The sequence below is a fragment of the Nasonia vitripennis genome, chromosome 1 (genome assembly GCF_009193385.2).
Source record: "Nasonia vitripennis strain AsymCx chromosome 1, Nvit_psr_1.1, whole genome shotgun sequence".
Lineage (NCBI taxonomy): Eukaryota > Metazoa > Arthropoda > Insecta > Hymenoptera > Pteromalidae > Nasonia > Nasonia vitripennis.
This window is the reverse complement of record NC_045757.1, coordinates 29,870,289-29,891,226: the sequence shown is the minus strand read 5'-3', so window position 1 is coordinate 29,891,226 and position 20,938 is coordinate 29,870,289. Positions and strand designations below refer to the sequence as shown.

At 44.7% G+C, this 20,938-nt stretch overlaps 1 protein-coding gene across 6 annotated transcripts in view; it reads right to left on the bottom strand.

Moving 5' to 3' along the window:
- The window catches only part of LOC100678116 (agrin), a 341,408-nt gene that overhangs the window by 138,058 nt on the left and 182,412 nt on the right, over positions 1 to 20,938 (bottom strand). For 5 of the 6 annotated variants that reach the window (XM_031921406.2, XM_031921402.2, XM_031921404.2 and 2 more), the window contains one exon: positions 187 to 219. The exons of the other annotated variant lie outside the window; for it this stretch is intronic. In XM_031921406.2, the coding sequence (XP_031777266.1) occupies positions 187 to 219 (33 nt within the window). The remainder of the gene's footprint in view (positions 1 to 186; positions 220 to 20,938) is intronic. 6 annotated transcript variants of the gene reach the window in all.

Below are 20,938 nucleotides of genomic sequence, written 5' to 3'. Positions count from 1 at the left end.
TTGCCATCCAAGTATATACACAGATAAAACTAAGTGACTAGACAAACTAGGTATAGAATTAAAACGTGTATTGTAATATAATAGCAAATTAATGAATTAATCTACTGAAATAAACACACACACATACATAGTTCTGTACAGCAAGACAAACGACAATTCAATGTTAGATGGTTAAAAAACACTCACCGGCGTTATTACTGGCGTAATTTAGATCCTTACCTGAAACAGAAACAGACACAGGATATCAAACATCTATTCGCGTATTCCGTGCGCGCGTGCGCATAGCTCTATTCATCTCAAGCCGGTATAACGCAACATCAGACGACGTGTACATAAAGGCGCACATCTCATTAGCGTCGAGTACTTGCTTACATCGATTTCGGATATCAGATATACCGAGACGACTAGGGCCGCCTCATCCCGTGCAGTTACAGGATTAATTACCGCGTTCGTGTCTGGCGTGCGTTAAGCTGTCCTATCCCTACTTTCGACGAGACATTACGCGCCCCGAGATCAGCCGAAGACATCGAAAACGACGACGTCGGGATTCTCTAGTGCTCCTTCGGCAAACGGCTCAATTACATTAGCGGCAGTTTGGCGGTGGACGACGGGATGCCGCCTATAGTTCGTCGATGATCGTTGGGAGTTGGTGCGGCTTCTTTGGGGGATTTGCTGGTTAATGTGTGCGCCGGATTGTCGTCGATGCCGGTGCTGAGAAATTGACGGGGGTGGAGTTCCGTTGACGAGAGATATTTACGTCGTTTGCTAATTTCGGAGAGTTATTGAATGTATAGAAGCTTATCGGGTGCTGAGACGAGATACGGTGATACGTTGGGTTTATCTGATGATCAAAGTGATTTCAACATTATAATCGACTTATTAAATGGCTTATTTCTCAAAATATTGAAAGATTAATGAATTCTCGTGCAAAGTTGCAACTGAAATTTTTTTTTCAGAGAAAATGCGATATCTATGATTGCTCCGTTCGAGAAATTAATTTTCACGAATTTACATCGTTGAATCATTTTCGAGTAAATACAATATTATATCCGCATATTGCAACGACTTTGTCCGAATAAAATAAATACAAAAACCGATGTATTTCGCGGATTATTTTACGCAGAATATTCACGAAAATTCCCCGGAGTTATAATCGAATCGTAATTTTCCCTCCTCTGCAATCGCTCGTTCAGCCGAGAAAAATCAACACACAGCAGTATAGCTCTCTATAATACACTTCCTCGAAAAACAGAGGAGCTCTAGAAAACCGAAAAATCAACAGCTGAAAAATCGCGAATATCAGCGGTGTATAACATCCTCTCGCGGTACCGTTCACACGAGAGACTACGTGAAAACGTCAAGAGCTCAGCCCGCGTGTGTTTGCCTTAGCTATGCTCTTTCGTAATATACATTTAGCGGATACATATTAGATATATTAGCCATACGTACTGGATATTATAGTCAAATATAGGAATCCTCTCTATCTCTCAAGCTTCCTCTTTCCCCCTTTGCCAACGGCAAATACAGACTAGCGTCTCGTCTGCTTAAACCCGAAGCAGCGGCGGCAGCACGCGACAGAGCCAGTATACCGCACATGCTATATACGGGCCGAGAGAGCAAATACAGTGCACGTGACGCAAACATATTACCGAGCGGTGCGCGCGCGCGCTCGCTCCTCATCGTAAAATGTAAAGATTCCGCGAGCAAAAGCTCTCGCGCGCGTCTATATGGGCCGGGAGTGAAAAGCGCGTTTCTTCTCTCGAACCTGCCCCGCTTGCTTTTGTGCCTTATTGAGGAAATTTCAAGAGCCATACGGACCTGCGAGCGAATATAAATCCAAAATGTTTCGATGTGTGCTAGGGAGAAAGAGAGAAAGAGAGAGACAGGAAGGGGGAGATTTTGCTTATTAGATGCTCGATTACATTCTGCGGAGGTATACGCTCGGCTTTGACGGATTCAGAAAAGCGATGGCGCTGACGATCGGATATTTTCCTCGATATAAGCGGAACGTACCTTTTTTATTAGTTTCCTGCGTATATAGAGAAGAGATTTATTGCTCGCTCGGAGTAAGATGTTCGGAAACGTCGACGGCGGAAAGAGTGTACGTGACAATCGAGTGCTTACTGCAAAAAGCTCGACGAAGAGAAAGCTCACACGTAAGAAATAAGACGCTCGTGGAAAGGCGGTTCGTTTCATTTTTTAGCCGGACATTCTTTCGGCTGCGAAAATCTCGCGGAGGGTCGTAGATTTGTACGCCTCCGCGGAAAAGAGGTGAGCTTCTCTCTTTCACTAGGAGGAGGATAGACAGAGCGATTTATGGCCTGAATATGCGTACATCCATTCTCTCGCGCACAGCCCGTCGACCTCGAATCTCCCTTTCTCGCTCTTCGTCTTCGGAAAATAGAGAGGGCGGCGTCGGCGGCGAGAAAAAAAGTACCAAAGGGAAAAATGAATTCGAGATTTTTCCCGGGAGCGCGAGGGAGAGAGGCAGCGCGAAAGTGCTTTCGAAAGCCTCTTCGGGCTTCTCTGGCGTAGTTGCACTTCGTTTCTCTTTCTCTCCTGGGCGCAAGCTCTCTTTCGACGTCGTTTGGGCTTTCATTTTGTTCGTTTGTGTGGCTGCTGCGTGCGTGTCTGCGCCCTTTGCTTTTTTCGAGGCTTTTGATGCTTTTCGAGGGCTTGCGCGAAATCATTAGGATTCATCGCTGCCAATGACGAACGGGCTTCCAGGACTTTTTAGGAATCGCGTGTATGACGGGTGAGAACTTGTTGACGGGCGATAAGTAGAGGGAGGCGAGTTTAGTCAGACCCTGATTTAAATTTTCATATATTGCACGTAATATTACGTTGTTTAGAGTTAATAATGCTTAGGTTATTTGAGTCAATATCAAAGACATTGATGTGTATTTTGCTTCGATACACTCGGAAATTTAATTTCCACGCATTCGCGTATTCTCATATTCCTCTTCTGTTCAGGTGAGCCAAAAATCAATAACTTTGAATTTTCTTATTCAAATACATTCAATATTCCATTCAAAACACTTTTATTCCCTCTTTCTCATACCGAGATTTACATATGAAATTCTTTATAATATAAATCAGCGGAAAAGGCAATGTTTTCGAATAATAGGGCACGTATGTCGAAAACGCCCGCGTAACAAATATTTTTGTTTCGGCTTGTCGAATTTCAAAGCCAAAAGCGAATAAAAGCAACAAAATAACTGAAAAATTTCAATGAAGCTGCACGTAATATTTATATTTCTATTTAGCCGTTGAATACCGTCGGATAAAATTGCACGAGTGATGATAACAACGTGTCGAGTTAGAAAAAAAAAACATCCTTACACAAAAAACACACGAATGCGCATTTAGGTCTTTTGTTCAAAAAACTTACGTTGCCTTCGGAGCGATTCATATTCAGCGTTATCGGCATAAAATGTTCGCCGCACATAACGTTTCAGTTCCCGCTATCCTGAATGAATTCGACTAACTACAACGAGCGATTCAAAAGCGCACCTGGAGTAGATCTTTCAATGTAACGCAGCTGGAGTTTTATTCCGAAACCTCAAAGATCAAAGTCACGTAGTTGAAAGCTTCGTGGCACAGCGCTGCAGAAGTTTCTCTTCCATCAAGGGCTTCACCCTTTGAGCCGGATTCAAAGAACACGCGAGCGCAGTCAGTCGTTCGAGTTGAAAAAAGAAACTCCTCGAAATTTGTAATATGTTGATTTGCGTATTTTGAGCTTTTTGGAATTAATTATTGGGTCATTTGTACGCGTCGTAGTCGATGCAGAAGATGAAAGTTCGAATATCGAATAAAAGCACTATAGTCCACTCGATAAAAAGCTGGGAAATCCTTTCTATTCCCTTGAATCGTGTATATTGGTTACAAAACCTAGCTAAAGAACCTCTCGCTCGGCAAGAAAATTAAATCAATTCGAAGAAATTTCTCGAAGTCGATTGTGTCATCTCGAACTCAGGAGCGGCGGGACAAAAAGAAGTTGGATTAAAAGCCATTTCAATCAAGCGCAATCAATGCGAAATTTCGAATCAGCCATCGAGTCATCCCCCCTGGAGAATGAGAACGAAAGAAAAGAAAGCTCGTCGCAACAAAGGTAATTGTTTGGACGGAATTCAAGCAAATATACTTTTACATAAAAAGCCGAGAGGGGAAATTGATTTACGAGAGTGGATAAAAGCTCCAGCAGCGCCAGTAGTATACGTGTGTATATATACTCGAGGGAAAGGGACAGGTCATGAAAAGAGGAGAGACGGGACCATCGATACAAAGTACCCAATACCTGTTTTCGGCGATGCCGCGCAGTCTCGTAGTCTACCCCGACCGTTATACGTACTTCTCTTTCCGCCGGTGCAGCGCTTTTCCCTCTGTTGTTCGGAAGAGAGCATCAGACGCGAGCTTAATAGCCAGACATCCGCGAATCTTAGTCCGCCGAGTTTGTTTCGCGTTTGATTTCGACGTGTGTGTGCATAAATAAATAAATTCCATTAAACGAAATATTCGAATAAATTATATACGATATAAAATGCGCGATTGAAAATTTAATTAACGCCGTAAGCGTTTTCCATTCCTACGTCGACAAAAGAAATTCCCGATAAAATCGCGCTCGATATAATCAAAACAATGATCGGCAGCGAATCCTTGCAAAACCGCGACTACGCGAGCTCATAAGACTTTTACAAACGATCTTGCCTCGCAAGCGCGCAGTCACGCACTCGCGTTCGCCTATAATATTTAAAAAGCCCGCGCCGCGCGCACAGAGCGATATAAAAGAGAAGCGCACGCTCTCGCCGTTCTACCGATGAAATAAAAAAGTATCGTAAAAAGAATCACTGCGGCTCTCTCGCGCGCAACCATATTACTTCGCCTGCGGCAATTGCAGAGATGTATGTGTATGTGTAGCTATACGTACACCTGCTGCACACAGTCTCGTTGTCTCTCGACTTTGCGAAATTTCTCTTATCGCGCGAGACTCGTTCCGCATCTTTTCTCGCTATCTCTCTCTCTCGCCTTCGATCGAGATGGGCTCGCGAGACAAAGTTATGGAGCCGTGATTGCGATACTCAGCGTCGTTTCCAGTTGTCGCGCTCTATCGTTCTCTCCCCTGTATGTATTTGTCTCTTTCTCCGCAGCGAGCGAGCGCGGAGGAAAAAAAATTAAAAGCGAGAGCGGCGGAGAAATAGGCAGCCGAGGAACGAGTCTAAGGCGAGAACGAAAAGAATCAATCGAGCGTGGATGAATAAAGCGAGAGAAATCCATTCAAACGGTATAGCTACATTTATCGAATCCCCTTATTTCGAAGGGGGACCCGGACGGCAAATTGCATTGGCATCGCATTAGACGGGCGCGGAGACTCGTCGATACTCGTCCTTCACGTCGTTCTCGAAATAACAAACCTCCTAGAGCTATTCCTGTTCCCCCTTTCTTGCTCTTTGTCTCGATCGCGTCTGTTATAGGTGTATCTGGTTTCGGGCTCGTATAAAATTTTGCTAAATGTATTTCATTCTCGGCCGCTTTAACGACATCAGCGTTCGTATATGAAAATGAGTAAATATTTCATCGAAAGAAAGAGAGAGGTATGCTATAGTACAGTCGCGGCGATCCGCTGCTGTTGCTATATCGATTATTCGACTTTTGCATTCATGTCAAAGTTCAAGTCTGGCCTTTTTCGACTAGAGCGAAGCCGATAACAAAGCTGGGCATCGAACCGAGCTTTTTTATCGCGCGGAATATTTAGGAAAATATTTTCGCTCGGGAATTTTTCCCCTTTGGAAAAAGTGCCTTCACCGCTGCTGCTGTCTGTATTTGACGAGTGTAGTTTCGATCGACCCGTAATTCACGCAAAAATGTATAGAAACGAAATTGGCCGAAAAAATTCTTATTCATAACATCACGCATATAGCGTTAAACCTTTCGTAATCTTCATCCTGTGCAATAAGAGATTTATATCAGCCCGGCGTAGCGCAATTATGCGCGCGCGAATCACGAAGGAAAAATAGACGACTCTCGGAATACGTGATCATGCGAAATTGAAAGAACACAGTCATTAAATAAGTCGGAGAGCGCGCGGAAAAGCAAGCCAGAGAGATCGAGCATAACCTGGAGCGCGATTGATTGACGCTCAAATTGCAAACATGTCCGGGGCGGAGAGAGGAATAAATAGCCGGTGCAAGCGCGCGCGCGCGTGCATGCAAATGAATCCGATATTAAGTTATGAACGGCCGTTCGTCTTCCCAGGCGAGCGCGATGCGAAATGAAACCTCGAAAAGTCGTCGAGTTTGCTGCTGCAGCTAAGCTGGAGTCGAATTTTCCCAGGAGCTACCACGCATATCGGGGTTTTAATCGAAGCTCTACAGGAGAGACTTTAGCAGATTTTCGTGGGATGAAAACATTTCATATTCGTGAAATCGGAGAGGTAAGATAGAAACGCAATAACCGCGGGCAAGGAAGAAAAGTGTAATTTTCAAAAATGCGTCCTGTTTGTTAGGAAATATCCGGGCTTTCGAATTTGAGAAATGCCGGGATTCATAAACGGTCTGCTTCTATACCCACTTTCTACTTTTAATATCCAGCGGAATCTGCTACGACATTTTTCTGCTCTTCCTACTTCTCCTCTCCCCGTCGTCATCGTCCTCGACTGTATGTATCATAATATCTCCGCCGCCGATGTGCAAAGAAAAAACTGCGTTGACTTTATTTTCCCCTCTCAATAATCCCTTTATTAAAGTTTTCTCGAAGAGCGTCGCTCGATCCGCCTTGCCGAATTAAATTGGCAGGATATTAAAATGCGTCATTCCGATAACAAGTCGCGGCTGCTGCCAGATATATACCTCCGATATCGGCGTTGATCTCGAATCGGATTTAATTCGAGAAATATAGTTTGTTCACGCGAATCGTCTGAAAATCTTCCCGGCTCAGCAAACGCCTCTTGCAAATTCTTCTTCATACAGCTCGCTAACTCGCTTGACACCGAAAGTCTCCTATACACAATTCCCTCACCCACATAACGCTCGGTTATCTCAAGGAACGTTTTCCTAGGGGCACAAGAGCTCCACGCGCAGAAACGGATGGGGCATATCCTGCGGGAAAAATGTATTTTCTTAAAAATTATTCCTCTCCTTCCTTCTCTCCGCCTCTGTCTTTTTCCTCCTCTGCGAGCAGTCGGTTCATATAGGCGAGAAAGAGAAGAGTATTTTCTCTCCCTATCTTGTGGGGTCGCGCGCGTTCTTCGAAAAAAGCGCTCGTCGATGAATCTTCCTTTTCCCATTTTGCCGCACGCGCGAGAAATGGCGCGAGAGGCGTTTTCCCCTCGTCTGGAAAAGGATATATCCGTTTTTGCTTCCTACTTTGTTGCTCCTGCGCTTTGGGAGCTGGAGATATTTGAATGATTGCGTGCTGGATGATTCCGAGCGTTCCTTTGTTTCGATCAGAAGAAGAAAACGATGAAGGTGAGCGGTGAAACAAAACGATTTCGCGTCTATGGCTTTCGGAATGTTCAAAATTAATTCTTAGCCCCGGGTATAAATGACGGGAGCACACGTAGACGAAATAGCGCGCGGCGTAATTTGTCTAACGCGACCCGCTTAATGTAGCCCAGCCAATTTAGCGTAATCAGCCTCGATCCTCCGACAGCCAACCCCTTTCTCTCTCTCTTTCGCGCGCGTTAGTGCGCTCCTCTTGGATAATTTGCACACGGTGCGAGAATTATTCAGCCCCCCCCCTCTCCCTCTATCTCACTCTTTGTATCTAATGCTTTTCCTCGAAAAAATAGGATTAAGGATGCATGAGATTGCGCACTATTTCCCGCGAGACTCTTTCCTTGCAGTCCGAAATTATACGCGACCCTCCTTATACTCTTCATCGCTCTCTGTACACACGACGTCATTACAAATGTCAAATCCGGCCAGCTCGTTTAAAAAAAAAAACTGACTCTCCGCTGCTTTGTATGCACGCGCCTTTATCATCCGCCTGCATTTTTTAAGCCCTCGCGTGTGTAATCCTCGTTCTTCTTTTCACTCGGTAAACGGCGAATAATCGTCCGAGTCTTTGTAGTGTACGCGCGTGTGTGTTCTCTCTCTCTCTCTCTCTCTCTCTCTCTCTCTCTCTCTCTCTCTCTCTCTCTCTCTCCGTCCATTGTTTCGTCGGCGAACAATACCACGACTTTCCCCCGGCAACCGTCTCTTTCGTCGCGTACGTCTACTTCCTCTCGTCTCCGCTTGCGGCAGTTTCTGCTCCGACCGCACGCCAACCATTACTACTGGACCGTTGCGCGCGCGAGCGCGACTGGAATTTTTCGACCGCAGTTCCTTGCGCGGCTTCTTGTCTTTGGTTTGCGGCCCGGAGAGGACGCGTTCGTGCTCTAATTAGACGTGACAAGTGGTACCGAAAGCGGAGAGGAATGCAACGGATTTGAAACGGCGCAGCATTCTTGGTGTGGGAGAAAAGGAAGGGAATATATTGTTGTGGAGAGATGCATGATTTTGGGGAAAATTATTGATACATTCGGAATATTTTTTTTACGTTGAGCTGTACCTGATACAAATAAATTACATATTTATTTTCACAGTATGTATTGAAATTTCCGGAAAGCACTTTGATTATGTATGCATCGTTAATATGCAGTATCTGGTTTGATGCACCAATTCTCAGAAAATACCTATTCTCGTGGATGAGCTGACTATTTAATTATTCGTGTCAATACCCTACAACTCGAGTATTTGTGTTAAAACAATAATTTTGCCACCAATAAATTAGTTTATTTTCATAACGTTAGCGCAGGATATTATGAGCGTTTCGAAACGAGGAGAGAATATTATTGTTAATGAACGCCTTTAATGCTTGTCACTGATCTATGTCTAATTCATGAATTTTCCATCGCTATTTTGTGAAGATTACAATTATCATGACAGTATTATAGTTTCTAGCACAGCGTTAGTATAATTTGAGTGGTTGTATAAATTATCGCGTGTTAATACGGCTATAGCAAACAATCCAATCCGAATAATTCGGGTTTCATCAATAATTTTATCATTATAATTCCATAGTACAAAAAAAAGATCTCTTCTATTTTCTCATACAAATACATAATAGAACTCGCCCTTCCACTCTCAATATCTCGACTTTCCATCCCAGAAAGACTCACCACAGCAACGAACTATATCTCCCGAGAAGACAGATTCGACTCGTCGCCAAACAAAAGCCGGAAGGGACGAGTTTCCAGCAGCGCTCGTCTTTTTCTCTCTAATAAAGATTTCATCCTCAGCCAGTCTCGCAAATGCGAAATTTCGCGGAGCTTTATTATATTTTGCCGAGGCAAATACGAGCCTCCATTATTACCGTCGGCCGAATGTATTATCCAGCAGCAGCGGCAGAAGCTCGCGAGGTTAACCGCAGTGAAGCTCTTTTTTCGGTTCTTCGAACTTCCATCCATAGATAATGAGCCGTCCTGACGCCCGCACGATGTTTCATTTTGCATGTCGCCCCCTACTCTTTGCATTTCCATCTTTAATTTCGGTTTCACCAAAGTATGTGTGCTTTTTGCGCCGGCAGTTAGCGAGAGCGACGAATGAATGATTGAACGCAGGTGAGTGGAAATAAATGATCGGCAATCGATCGCGAATAATTCAGCGTCCGGTGTGTTGCTCGCACCTTATAAATGTTCGACGAACGTGTTAACGCGACGAGCGATGCTTTTATAATGATTTTAATCCGCGTTGTGCTGCGGATTATTTTTGAAATGATTCCTGCAAAAAAGAGGGAGAAATCTCGAGTGAGAATCGAGCGTCTCGAAAAATACGTCTCCTTCAACTGCAACGAGGGAGCGAGAGAGCGGCTAAAAAAGAGGAACGCGCGCAGAAAATTCTCGGTACGCGCTGATCCAATATATCCGGCAGGCAAGAATAAAATTATTCGTCCAGAGGGATATTATATCGACATTCTAGGGAGTCTGCGCTGAGAGAGAGAGAGAGAGAGAGAGAGAGAGAGAGAGAGAGAGAGAGAGAGAGAGAGAGAGAAAGAGAGAGATAGAGAGAGGTTAGGTCGAGCTGCGCACGTCAGGTCGTCTGCAGCAAGGCAAACGCTCGAAGGAGAAAAGTGAGTGGGTCTCGTGCGATATTTAAATGAACCAATATCATCTGAGGGAGAGCACGGAGACTTCCACTCTCTCTGTGTTTGATTCGAAATTAATAACGTTGGACAAACGTGGAAACTCAAAGCGAGAAAATTAGATTGCTCGTTCGACGTTCTATCTATCTCGAGGCTTTGAGGGATTTCGGATTTGACGAGCTGCTGCTTTCGGCCTCGGAGTGAGATTTATTTCTTTTTTTCATTATGCTAGTCAAAGGATACAATATTTCATATAATGAAATATTAGTTATCCTTTTTGCTCGGCAATATTTAGACAAACTTGTATACTATTGCATACTGCTAAATCTTGATGGGAAATAGCGAGACAAATGAGCGAAATCAAGTCACGCGTTCAAAAAAAAAAAAAAAAAAAAAAAACTCCAGACAAATCTCGATTTTGTCTATTTCGGGCTAAAGGGCACCGTCATCGGTCGTGGGCTTAGTGACGCAACTCGAAACTGTCTCACGAGGGCTCGTCCAGAAAGCCTCGGGCAGTGCGATTATCAGTCTCCGTAATGAACGAGCCTCGTCTTCCGCCTATCGACGGAACGATCGCATTTCCGTCGAACAGCTCACACGCGTCTTTAATACCGACTGTATAGCCTCAGGTTCGAGACTGCGAGACTAGGACGCGTCTGCTTTTTGGGTCGAGTATAGAATATATAGATACAAACTGAATATAGTTCTATTTAAATACACTGGATTTAGATTGGTTTACATAAACGATGCGATTGTTAAGGAAATAATGGGTCGCAATTTATACTCGTTGGTTTAAAATGCGCATTTATAAAGAGGCCAATTCCGGCCAAAAATACCAAATGCATGCAGATCCATTTACAATGAGCATTATTTTATTCAAATATACTTCATGAAAAATCCAGCGATACATTCAAGTTAAAAGCTCGTCTGACTTTGTAGTTCGTCCCTATTCTCAGAGAACCCAACAAGTATCTCGTCAAAACGAGCATAAATATTCCCAAAGCTACTATAAGCTTACCCCATACTGCTGATGCAATATGTTTTCCGGCTGAGTAGTGCGAGTACCCCTTGAGCAACGCTCGTCCACGCGATCGTGTGTTTCATAGCAGTATCAGCCGGGGGGTCAAAGTGTAGGGAGAAATGTATATATTGGGTCTGGGCGCGGATCAATGTACTTCTGGCGGATATCAGTTTCGGCATCTTCGAGGGTCCTAAAAGCAGCAGCAGCCACCGCCTTATGTAGTGGACTCGAATCGTCTTCGGGCTTTCTTTTTCCTCTCGATATTTCATGCGGATTCCGTGTGAGCGATTTACGCAGATAACTTTACGTGCGGAATAACAAAAGGACGAAGAAGCCCTATCTCGGAGTTTGCCTTCTAGCCGTACCCTCTCCCTCCTCTCCTCTTGCCAAACTTTCGCGTTCGATTTGCCGTGACTTGATTTATTGGCTCCGAGGGATATTAGCGGTGTATTTTTGGTACTCGAAGGCGTAATTATCTACGGACAAGGAGACTTACTTAATTTCGAATCAATGGCGAGCTTGCTACAAGCTACGGTATCAGCGGTAATTACTTGAAAACGACAATCAGTAGTAGAGTTCGTGCTCCGATCAGACGCGTATAAGTATACGAGTCTCGTAAAACAGGTAAGATTGCAATTATCGAACGACACGAAAGCATCAATTACGGCAGCCAAACGAAGCGGAAGTCGAAAACTTGCGCGAATTAGCCTCGGCCCTGTCACATTTTTCATCGTCCGATCCCAGCTGAAGCTCGTGTGCTGCGAGACGAAAACTGCCGCGTTAACTCAACGCTCAAGCCGGGCATAAATAAAACGGAAGAGGTATATACGAGACGGGCATAAATATACGGTTTTAATACCCGGACGGTCAGCGCAATTTTTTCCCGTTAGAGGCGGCAAGAGAAAAGTAAGTCCTGGGGCGAGGACCAAAAGAGAGAGACGGGAGTGAAAAGTAGCGCGCGAGCGCGGAAAATAGAGGGACGAGATAATCGCGCGTAAAAATTGTCGCAGAAAAGGCTCCATAAAAAAGATGGAAAGGACGGCTAATTCGCGGAACGAGATTTAGGGCAGTTGGTTTTGTTTGTGCGTTTCGGAAAAGTTCGCGTCGTTAGCGAGAAAAGCTATGTGACGTCGACTTTGCATTATCTGAAAAAAAGATTGGTCTTATCATACTATGAAAAAAACGGAGTTACGTAGTGAGGGAGCCTTTCATTACAAATCACACGTACACAGTATACATTTTTCTTTGACCTAATGAACCCACACAAATCACATTTAATTAACAACTCGCCGTCGTTCAAAGACCAGTACAAATACCAAGCGGACAGTAGTCTGAAGACGAAGAAAAGATAAGATACAGCCGTGCGTAAACGACGGTGCGAGCTTTAAAGCACTGCACGAAAAAAAGCACTAGCACGAAAACCTCTTGACAAACGAAGAAACGGGAGATAAGAGAGATATCCGGCCCGTAAAAGATTCACGCACGTAGCTCGCTTAGAAGTATAAAATTCCCTTCTTGTTTGCGATGATTAAAAAACGAGCTTTATCGTGCGCGCACGTTTTAAGTGACGTATCATGATGTCGTGCGAGGGGAGGAAGAGAGAGAAAGCACAGTAGCCACGGTTCAACGATTGCAAGCACGCGCTCGAGCCGAGAGTTTTCTATGCGAGCTTTTATGCGCGCGTTCTCACTCATTCCACGACTTTTTCACTCCTTCCGGTGCGCGCTAGCTTTACTTTCTTTTTTTTCTGTTTCCCTGTGCGAATGGGTGAGATGAAACGAGTCAGATTTACGCGCATATTTATGACGGAGGGGCAGCAGTGGGAAGAAGAGAAGATGAAAATTGATTGATTATTTGATGGTCTGAACGGTGGGGCCGGGGCGGAAATTCTTTATGGAGAGTCGTGAGTTATGTGTATCGAATTTTACGATTTTATTAGCGCGAGATTAGTCGTGATTTATTTTGTGATGGGTATACGTTTTTGTGTTATCGTAAACATACAATTTCAGTAGAATACACTGGGTTTAGACAGACGTACGGTAATTACAAATATACTGCCTCATGCAAACGTTACACTGATACGCAAAGAAAAACAGCCGAAAGTAATAGACCCAGACAAAGCATAGCATAGTGTATTATGAGCAAGGCATGCATTGTTTGGTCCTTTCTTATGGTGCTTACGGGCATTTGCATCGCTCGCGTTACTTAAAGATTAGAGCTTTCGCGCTCGACTGCGCGATTTCGTCGTAATACTCGTCTACAGGCGATCGCACGCGACGATGACGAGTGCAGATTGCCTCCGTAACATGCCCGAAGGGGAGGAGAAGTTTCAAGGCGGTGTTTCCCAACGAAATTACTGTTTATGGACTTGTAATGATGATGGCGAAATAAAAACGAGCTTATTGTTTCTGCACGTACAGACGAAAACATTTTATTTCCTTAATACTCTTATACAGACTCAGCGATCCTTCGTACAACGCTTCACCTAACAATCCCTGCAAAGCATTTCACTGCGCAAAATAAAAAGTACACTCCTGATCGTTTCGCCCATTCACCGCTCGAATTCGAGAAATTGCTCTCATTCAGCCTAGTCCTTAATCTCGCTGGCGTCCCCGTGTAATAATACATTCCATCGATATCACGATCCACTCGACTTCCTCTTCCTGCAGAGAAATAGAAAAAAAGAAGAAATCAACTCGAGCAGGAAAGGCGCCGAGTCTAGTTGCCGAGTGGCGTCACGAATTCGCGCAGTCACGCGTCGGCCTAACGAAAAAAGAAGCGAAATCGTTGCCAGCGATCCGCGTCATTTAGGATCGCGCGAGCCGATATCGTTTTCAGCTCTTGGCCGTATACTGCAGTAGATTGCGCTCTGGAAACAGTCAGACACGAGCTCGAGTCGTCTCTATTTCTCTTTTGCTCGCAAGCTCTTTCACCGATGCTAGACACACCCACAGAGAGACACGAGGTACTCGCGATTACGTGCATTTCACGGATATATATTCTGCTGTATACGTCTGTATGCGCTCACTCAAACGTGTTTTACGATTACTCAAGCTTCTGTGTAAATATACGAAGGTACTGTACACGAGCGAATTCGAGCACTTACCGGATAGTGTTACACACACTGCAGCAAGAGCGAGGGGGCGTGAAAGCTATGGGCTCGTGCGTCGAAATCACAGGTTGGAAAGTTTTTAAATAATTACAGGCTCCTGAAAAGCAGCAGCAGCCGACAATTGACTCGATGGGCTAGAGATAGGGTGGGGGAAGAGCAGCCGGCGCTCTGTGTGTAGAGCTTTTTTCAGCGCTGTGTTAGCGGCCACCGACGCTATTAATGGGAAAAGTTCGCTTTTATCTTTTAAACGGCCGTGGCTGCAACAGTGCTAATTTCTAACTTCTGACATTACTTCGGCTCGGCGCGAACACTCGCGTCCCGGGTATTCTAGCTTCGCCCGAGCGCGTCGCACTTACGGTATATTTTCGCCCTATAAATTTCCAACCGAGCTTTTATACCGTTGCGTGACGGGCTAATTATATTTCGCTCTATCTCTCCCTCTCGCTGGGGAGTCTCTCTCTTATCCTCGAGGAGTTTGATGCGTTTTTCAAGTGCTTTTTTAACACCTCCTGCACGGCTGCGGTTTTCACACAAGTGGCTGCTGATATGAAGACGTTCTCGCTGTAATTCGCAGGTCGTTTGTCTTGCACGCCCGGTTTTGACGGAATAATTCCACGACTGGGCCTTTGATTCTGCGATTCAACGACCGTCGCGTAAAGAAGCTCGTATTGCAATTACGGGATAACCCTGTTAGCGCTTAATTCTCACGAGAACTCGGTCTCCTTCTCTCTGTCTGCCGACAAAAGCTCGTCGCGCTTCAAGCTTGTAGCGAGAGAAAAAAGTAGAGGAAGTTGCCGAGCGAGAAAATGAAGAATCAAAACAGCTCTCGACAGTGCACGTTCATCACAGTAGTATAGCAGTGCAGTAGCAGCAGCAGAAGCAGCCGTACATCCCTCGCGTGAATTTTAATCTCGGCCTTTAATTTTCAAGCAGGCAACACAGCGGTAGCAGCGCCTGCAGCAAGGAGGTTAAGACTTAACGGTCGGTTAAACTTAACTGTCGGATTAAAAGTGCCGCGCTCCGATGCACACGGGCAAAGGTGCGCACCGGTTAAAGCTAGTCTCGCTCTCTGCAACGCGATTAAACTCGATTTTACGTCAGTTTTAAAATGGTTAATAACCCTCCCCCCTCTCTCTCTCTCTCTCTCTCTCTCTCTCTCTCTCTCTCTCTCTCTCTCTCGGCTTATACACTTCTGATTTTGTATTCGCTCGAGGGAAAGGACAGCCGCGCGGGTTTAATACGATTCGTCGGCATCCGTGGAGAGGCATTTTCGAGAAGACATGTCAGTTTTCCGGTTTATCTCACGAGCTGTCGTCGTGCATGTACGCGCGCGTATGCGTGTTTGTGTATTCGAGGGGTTGTCAAGCTCGTTTGACCTAGCGTTATACGCGCAAGCTCATAAAAGGGAAGGTAGGAACGGCGTTCTCGGCCGAGCTTTTATGGATTGTGTACTTTTAGTTTTACCGAATTCTGAAAATTTTCAAGCTGCCGCGTGCTTCGCGGCCTTTAACATCTTATTTTCGCGGAGGGTTTACGTCCGGTAGTAAATTGTCGCCGAGAGAGTTTATCATTTTCCTTGACTGCGGGTGTAGTGAAAAATCGCGGATTTTTCTAGGAAGTATAGTCGGTCGCGTGCGTGCACTAATTGATTTTCGCGCGCCTTTGACAACGTGAACGTAACCTCATAGAACACAGTCAAACGATTAATGACGTAAAATATAACACGCCATAACCACGACAAATTCTCAGCCATCCTTATCTTTCGATACCCAAATGCGTGTCCTACTCAAGAACGTCAATAAACGCCATTCGTTGTTTGTACCCGTGCACACGAGTAAATAATTCGTCAGTCGTATAGCTAATTGCCTGTTCCTGTCATTTCGCTGGTCCTCGTGTAACCAAAAATGCACAGCGCTTGCGTTGCCCTCAAAGTTAAACAAAAATCCGACGAAAAATTTGCGATTCATCGAAGAGAGCACAGAAAGAAAAGGAAGAAGGGAGGAACACTTGCGGTAGCGCCGCAAAAGAGATTTTAATTCCCGCGCAAGAAAAAAAGTGGTGCAAGAGTCTGAACATTAACCTTTTGTCTAAAGGAGGTCCACCTGCGGCTTTCCTTTGTGCAGAGCAACGACTCGCTCTACTCTCGTGACACCCTGTTTTTGCCTGCAATAGAGAGAGAGAGAGAGAGAGAGAGAGAGAGAGAGAGAGAGAGAGAGAGAGAGAGAGAAGAGAGAGATGGAGAGAGAAAGCTGGTCGCGGTCGCACATCGCAGTCTGGCTCGTCCTATGCTAAAGTTAAATCCTTCGACTTTCTCCGCGTCTCTCGCTTTTGCTGGATTTCCGCGAGCACGTGTATAGGTTAATACACTCACTGCGCATAAGTTTCGACTGGAAATTTCGCTCGCTGTTGGCTCTATATGAAAATCCCCGCGTATATAGCCTACATTCGCATAATTGTCAATTCGCTAATGTTACCGCTGATCAAAGCTGCACGAACGAATGCTTCGCTCTTCGCTTCTTCTTCATCGTGTTCTGCGGAGACTTGAAATATTCCGAGCGGAGAAAAACAGCCGGATCCACTTCGTAGATGAACTTTTTGAGGCTTCTCGGTATATACTGCCTCGGTGGCTCAGCTTTTTTGCGCTGTTTCTTTTCTGAGAGTGTACTGGAGATTCTTCACGAGGAAATTTCGATATCGTTTTTTTCTCTATCTCGACAACTGCATTGATGTACATACACAGTTCTCCTTTTAGTCAAGCGCAATTAGCGCATCGGAACATTTCGCATCGTTATGCACGAACAGCTGAGAGAAGCCCGGTAAATATTATTCAACTGCCGACTTCTCTTCGCTGAATTAAAAGGTAATACCGTGCACGGGGCTTTATTAGGACGAAACGCTCTTCCTCTCGGCCGAAAAAGCGCTCGCACTGAAGTACAATTCTCGCCGCTAAGTAAGTTATGGACGGAAGTAAGTAAGATCGGTGTGGCGCGGAGAGGGTCGTCGACGTCGTCGGAGCTATTCTACTACTACCACTACTTAGCACTCAATACGTTCCACTTAGGAGCCGAGCTTTGCCGCGCTCGAGTTATACGGTTGCTTCGTCGCTGCTTTCAGGAAAGAGAGAGAGAGAGAGAGAGACTCTCGCGGCCTCCTAGGCATTATGAAATTATCGAAGTTGCCGCAGGGAGAGTAGAGGACGCTTTTTATCTGGACGAGCTTGCGGGAGCTTGATATTTCGGTATGGTGTGAGTGGTATACTCTTTGCTTATTATTTGTCGTTTGGATCAGATGGGGAGAGAGAGCTTTCAATTTCGAATATCATGAAAAGTCGATGCGATGAATGCGGTAATAAAGAATGGTGATGTTTTCCTTTTTGTTAACAAGATTATGACTGGTATCGCGAGCTTGATAAAAAATAATCTGCCTCTTTGGTGAAATATTTATAAAGCTAGGCGATACGAAGAGAGATTTTAAATTCTGACGTATTAGAGTTGAAAGCAATTTTTATCAGACCATCGAATTATAATCTAATGAACGTATATCGTCGCTCCAAAGCTCATCAATTAGTCGCTCTCTGGAAGCTCCATATTTTTTGCACGGAGAGCAAAATCGATAACAGAAATCAAATCCATCCGCTTCTCGAAAATTTCATCGACGCGCGACAGATCTCGAAAAAGCGAAAATCATAAGATACAACGAATTTAGCTACACGAGTAATGAGACGCAGCAAAAAGCTCAACATAGCTATAATAGCTAAGTAAACGCCGGCAATATGTTGCCGGGTCGGCGTAAAACGCGTTTTCGCTTGATGGATCTTTCAGCGGCTGGAAAAAGTAGGGGCGCGAAAAACAGCGAAATGTGTATGTGTGCGTGAAAGCGGAGAAAACCAAACACACAGGTCTTCATAAATCCCAGGGACGTAAATCAGTCTTTATAGACCTGGCCGACCGCGCGTTTTACTTCCTCCCCCCCTCCCGGCTATTTGCACTTTGCGATGAGGCATTTCGTAAGCTGCGTATGTATAGGTCCTTTTTTATTTCTAAAAAGCGCAGGAAACGTTTTCATTATCGCATTGGTGTTATGACGTTTGCGAGGGTTACTATGCGCTGTTTAGCTTTTAGGAGGAATAACTGTGTAGTCGTTGGGACGCCAGGTTTTGCGTGTATAAAAGTGGTCGAGCTTTGCGGCTTTTATTACGAAATTTGGGGGTTCAAAGGGTAAGGGCTGGTTATTAAATTTTGCGTTTGTCGTTTGCTATGGCAAAAGGGTAATTTTCAGAGCAAAAAGTGCGAGATTGTTATGAAACAGCTGCATTTCGAATATTTTAAAAATGTTTGAGATTCTCGTGCGCTGATTCTTTCGACGAGAGCTCTCGACATCAAACGTATTTCAGCAGCGATTAAAATAGCTTTGAAGATTAAACTGGTTGTTTATTGGACATTCTTAAAAAGTTATTAACGTATCTTATACAGCGAAGCGAATTCCAGTAATTCGAGTGAATTTAAAAGTTTACGAAAAAAAGGACTACTTCTCTGTAATATTGTTAATCTATTTGGCAGTAAATCCGTTGATTTTGTTCGTAACACCATCAATTAACCCAAAAACATTTCGTTCTCAATAGTAGAGCAGATCTCTTAAAAAACAGTTGTAAAACGTTCCGAGTAAAAACAAAATTTCACCCTATAAAATTCAGAGCGGAGACAGAGAAACGACGCTTTTAGGCGCAATAAACAGTATTGGACAAAAAACCAACAGCGATTGTAAAGCAATCGAGCTCCGCGTGCGCAAGGTCCAGAGCCTCGTAATAGTCGCTACGCGGAAAAAGCCGCTTTCACTGACGAACTGCAGTATACTCCGCGCGAGGCTCGGTCGAAGAGAGAGAGAGAGAGAGAGAGAGAGAGAGAGAGAGAGAGAGAGAGAGAGAGAGAGAGAGAGAGAGAGAAAAGCGGCAGAAGCGCGCGCGCTACTACTCTTTTTCTCGTTTCCAACGGCGGCGGCACGCGTCATAAAAGCAATCGTAAACAACTGCGAAATCGCTCGCGAGCAGCGTCGTTTCCCCCCGCAATTTTCCGCGGATGGATCTGCGTCTCTGCGTCTCGCATAATCGATCGGCAGCAGCCGCTGCTGTAGCTATACAGAAAGATGGAAAAAAATGCCATTGTTTTCTGCGTAGTACGGTCGTATTGCGACGGATTTACTAATAATCGTTTGTACGGAGCCGGAAATTATATCGATGTATGCCAATGTTCAACAACTGCGCAACTGCTGATGTGTTGGATTCAACGGTTTTAATTAACTTCCAACGCCGTGTTTTCGTCAATATCGCGAGTCATGCTACATAAATTCTATAATAATAATAATAATCATACCAACAGATGTATGATCACTATGAATTAATAAAATAAAGAAGTTACTCGCACTGCGACGAAGTATATAGGAGGAGTCGAGTTCGTCGCCGCAGCATAATTATTTCAGCGTCTCACGCATCGATCTCAATATAAATCAGCGATATTTCCCTCCTCGCGACCTGCATTTTCTCTCATGTAAAATTAAGCCCAGAGGTATCCCTCGATAATCAAGAGAAATCAATGGAAACGATAAATATCGTATCGATCGAACAAAGTCTTTCGGAACGAAAAACAGAAGCCTTTTCGTTTTGCAAAACAATAATCGACAGGGCCCGCGGCAGCTGAATCGCAATCGAAAAGGTTGCTCCCAGAAGGGTACTTTGCATCGGAACGGGTTCCATTGAGGCCCGTTGCCTCTCTCTCTCTCTCTCTCTCTCTCTCTCTCTCTCTCTCTCTCTCTCTCTCTCTCCATTCGTCGCTTTTCCACACCGGTGCTCCCTTTTCTGCACACGCCTGATTGCGACTCAATGCGTGTCTCTGTGCTATATACGTATATACATACATACGGCCCTAGCACTCGTTCGCCGATATGACCTCGATGTACCTGCCTATCTGCGGCTTAACTTGCGTAGTTTCCTATAGTGCTGAGCGTTACATTGGGTCGTTGCAGTCGCGGTTCGCTTTGGGGAGTAAGGATTTGCGATATGGCGAGTTGTTGGCCGGAGATAATGGAATAGGTGTGGGCGCAATTAATTGGGGAAAATAGCGTAATGCTACTTCGTTCTGCGGGGGATGAGAGCAAGAGAGTTGAGAAAATAATACTTTGGCTAATTATAAAAGTGGAAAGTTAATGATCAACCTTGCAGCGGACGTAATCAGCTTGGGAAGTTAGAGTGTGATTATAGAGAGAGTATACGAGAGGGGCTTTCGATTGTCGTGAAATTCAATCCTATTATTGCGGAAGTTGAGACCTCAATTATACCTCGTTCTTACGCAACCGTTGCTGATTATACAACTGCGTTCACGTCACTTCGCCATTGAGCTCGAGGCGTTTCATTCTGGAAAAATTACGCGATGAAATACAATAATAAAGCCTTGTATATATCTCCAGACGATCTCGACAGTCTTATTAAAACAATCTCGCCTCGACACAAAGCTTTCCTTTGAAATCCAAAAAGCTCCTCTTCACCCGCAGCGTCTAGCCGAGCAAGCTTGCGCGAATATAGCATCTCCCCCTGAGGATGCGTCGTGACGCGTTTTTTTTTTGCGACCCCTCGAAAAACTTTACAGTCTCTAATTTTCCCTTTCATCCGGCCTCGTCGCGTGAAAACTTAATTA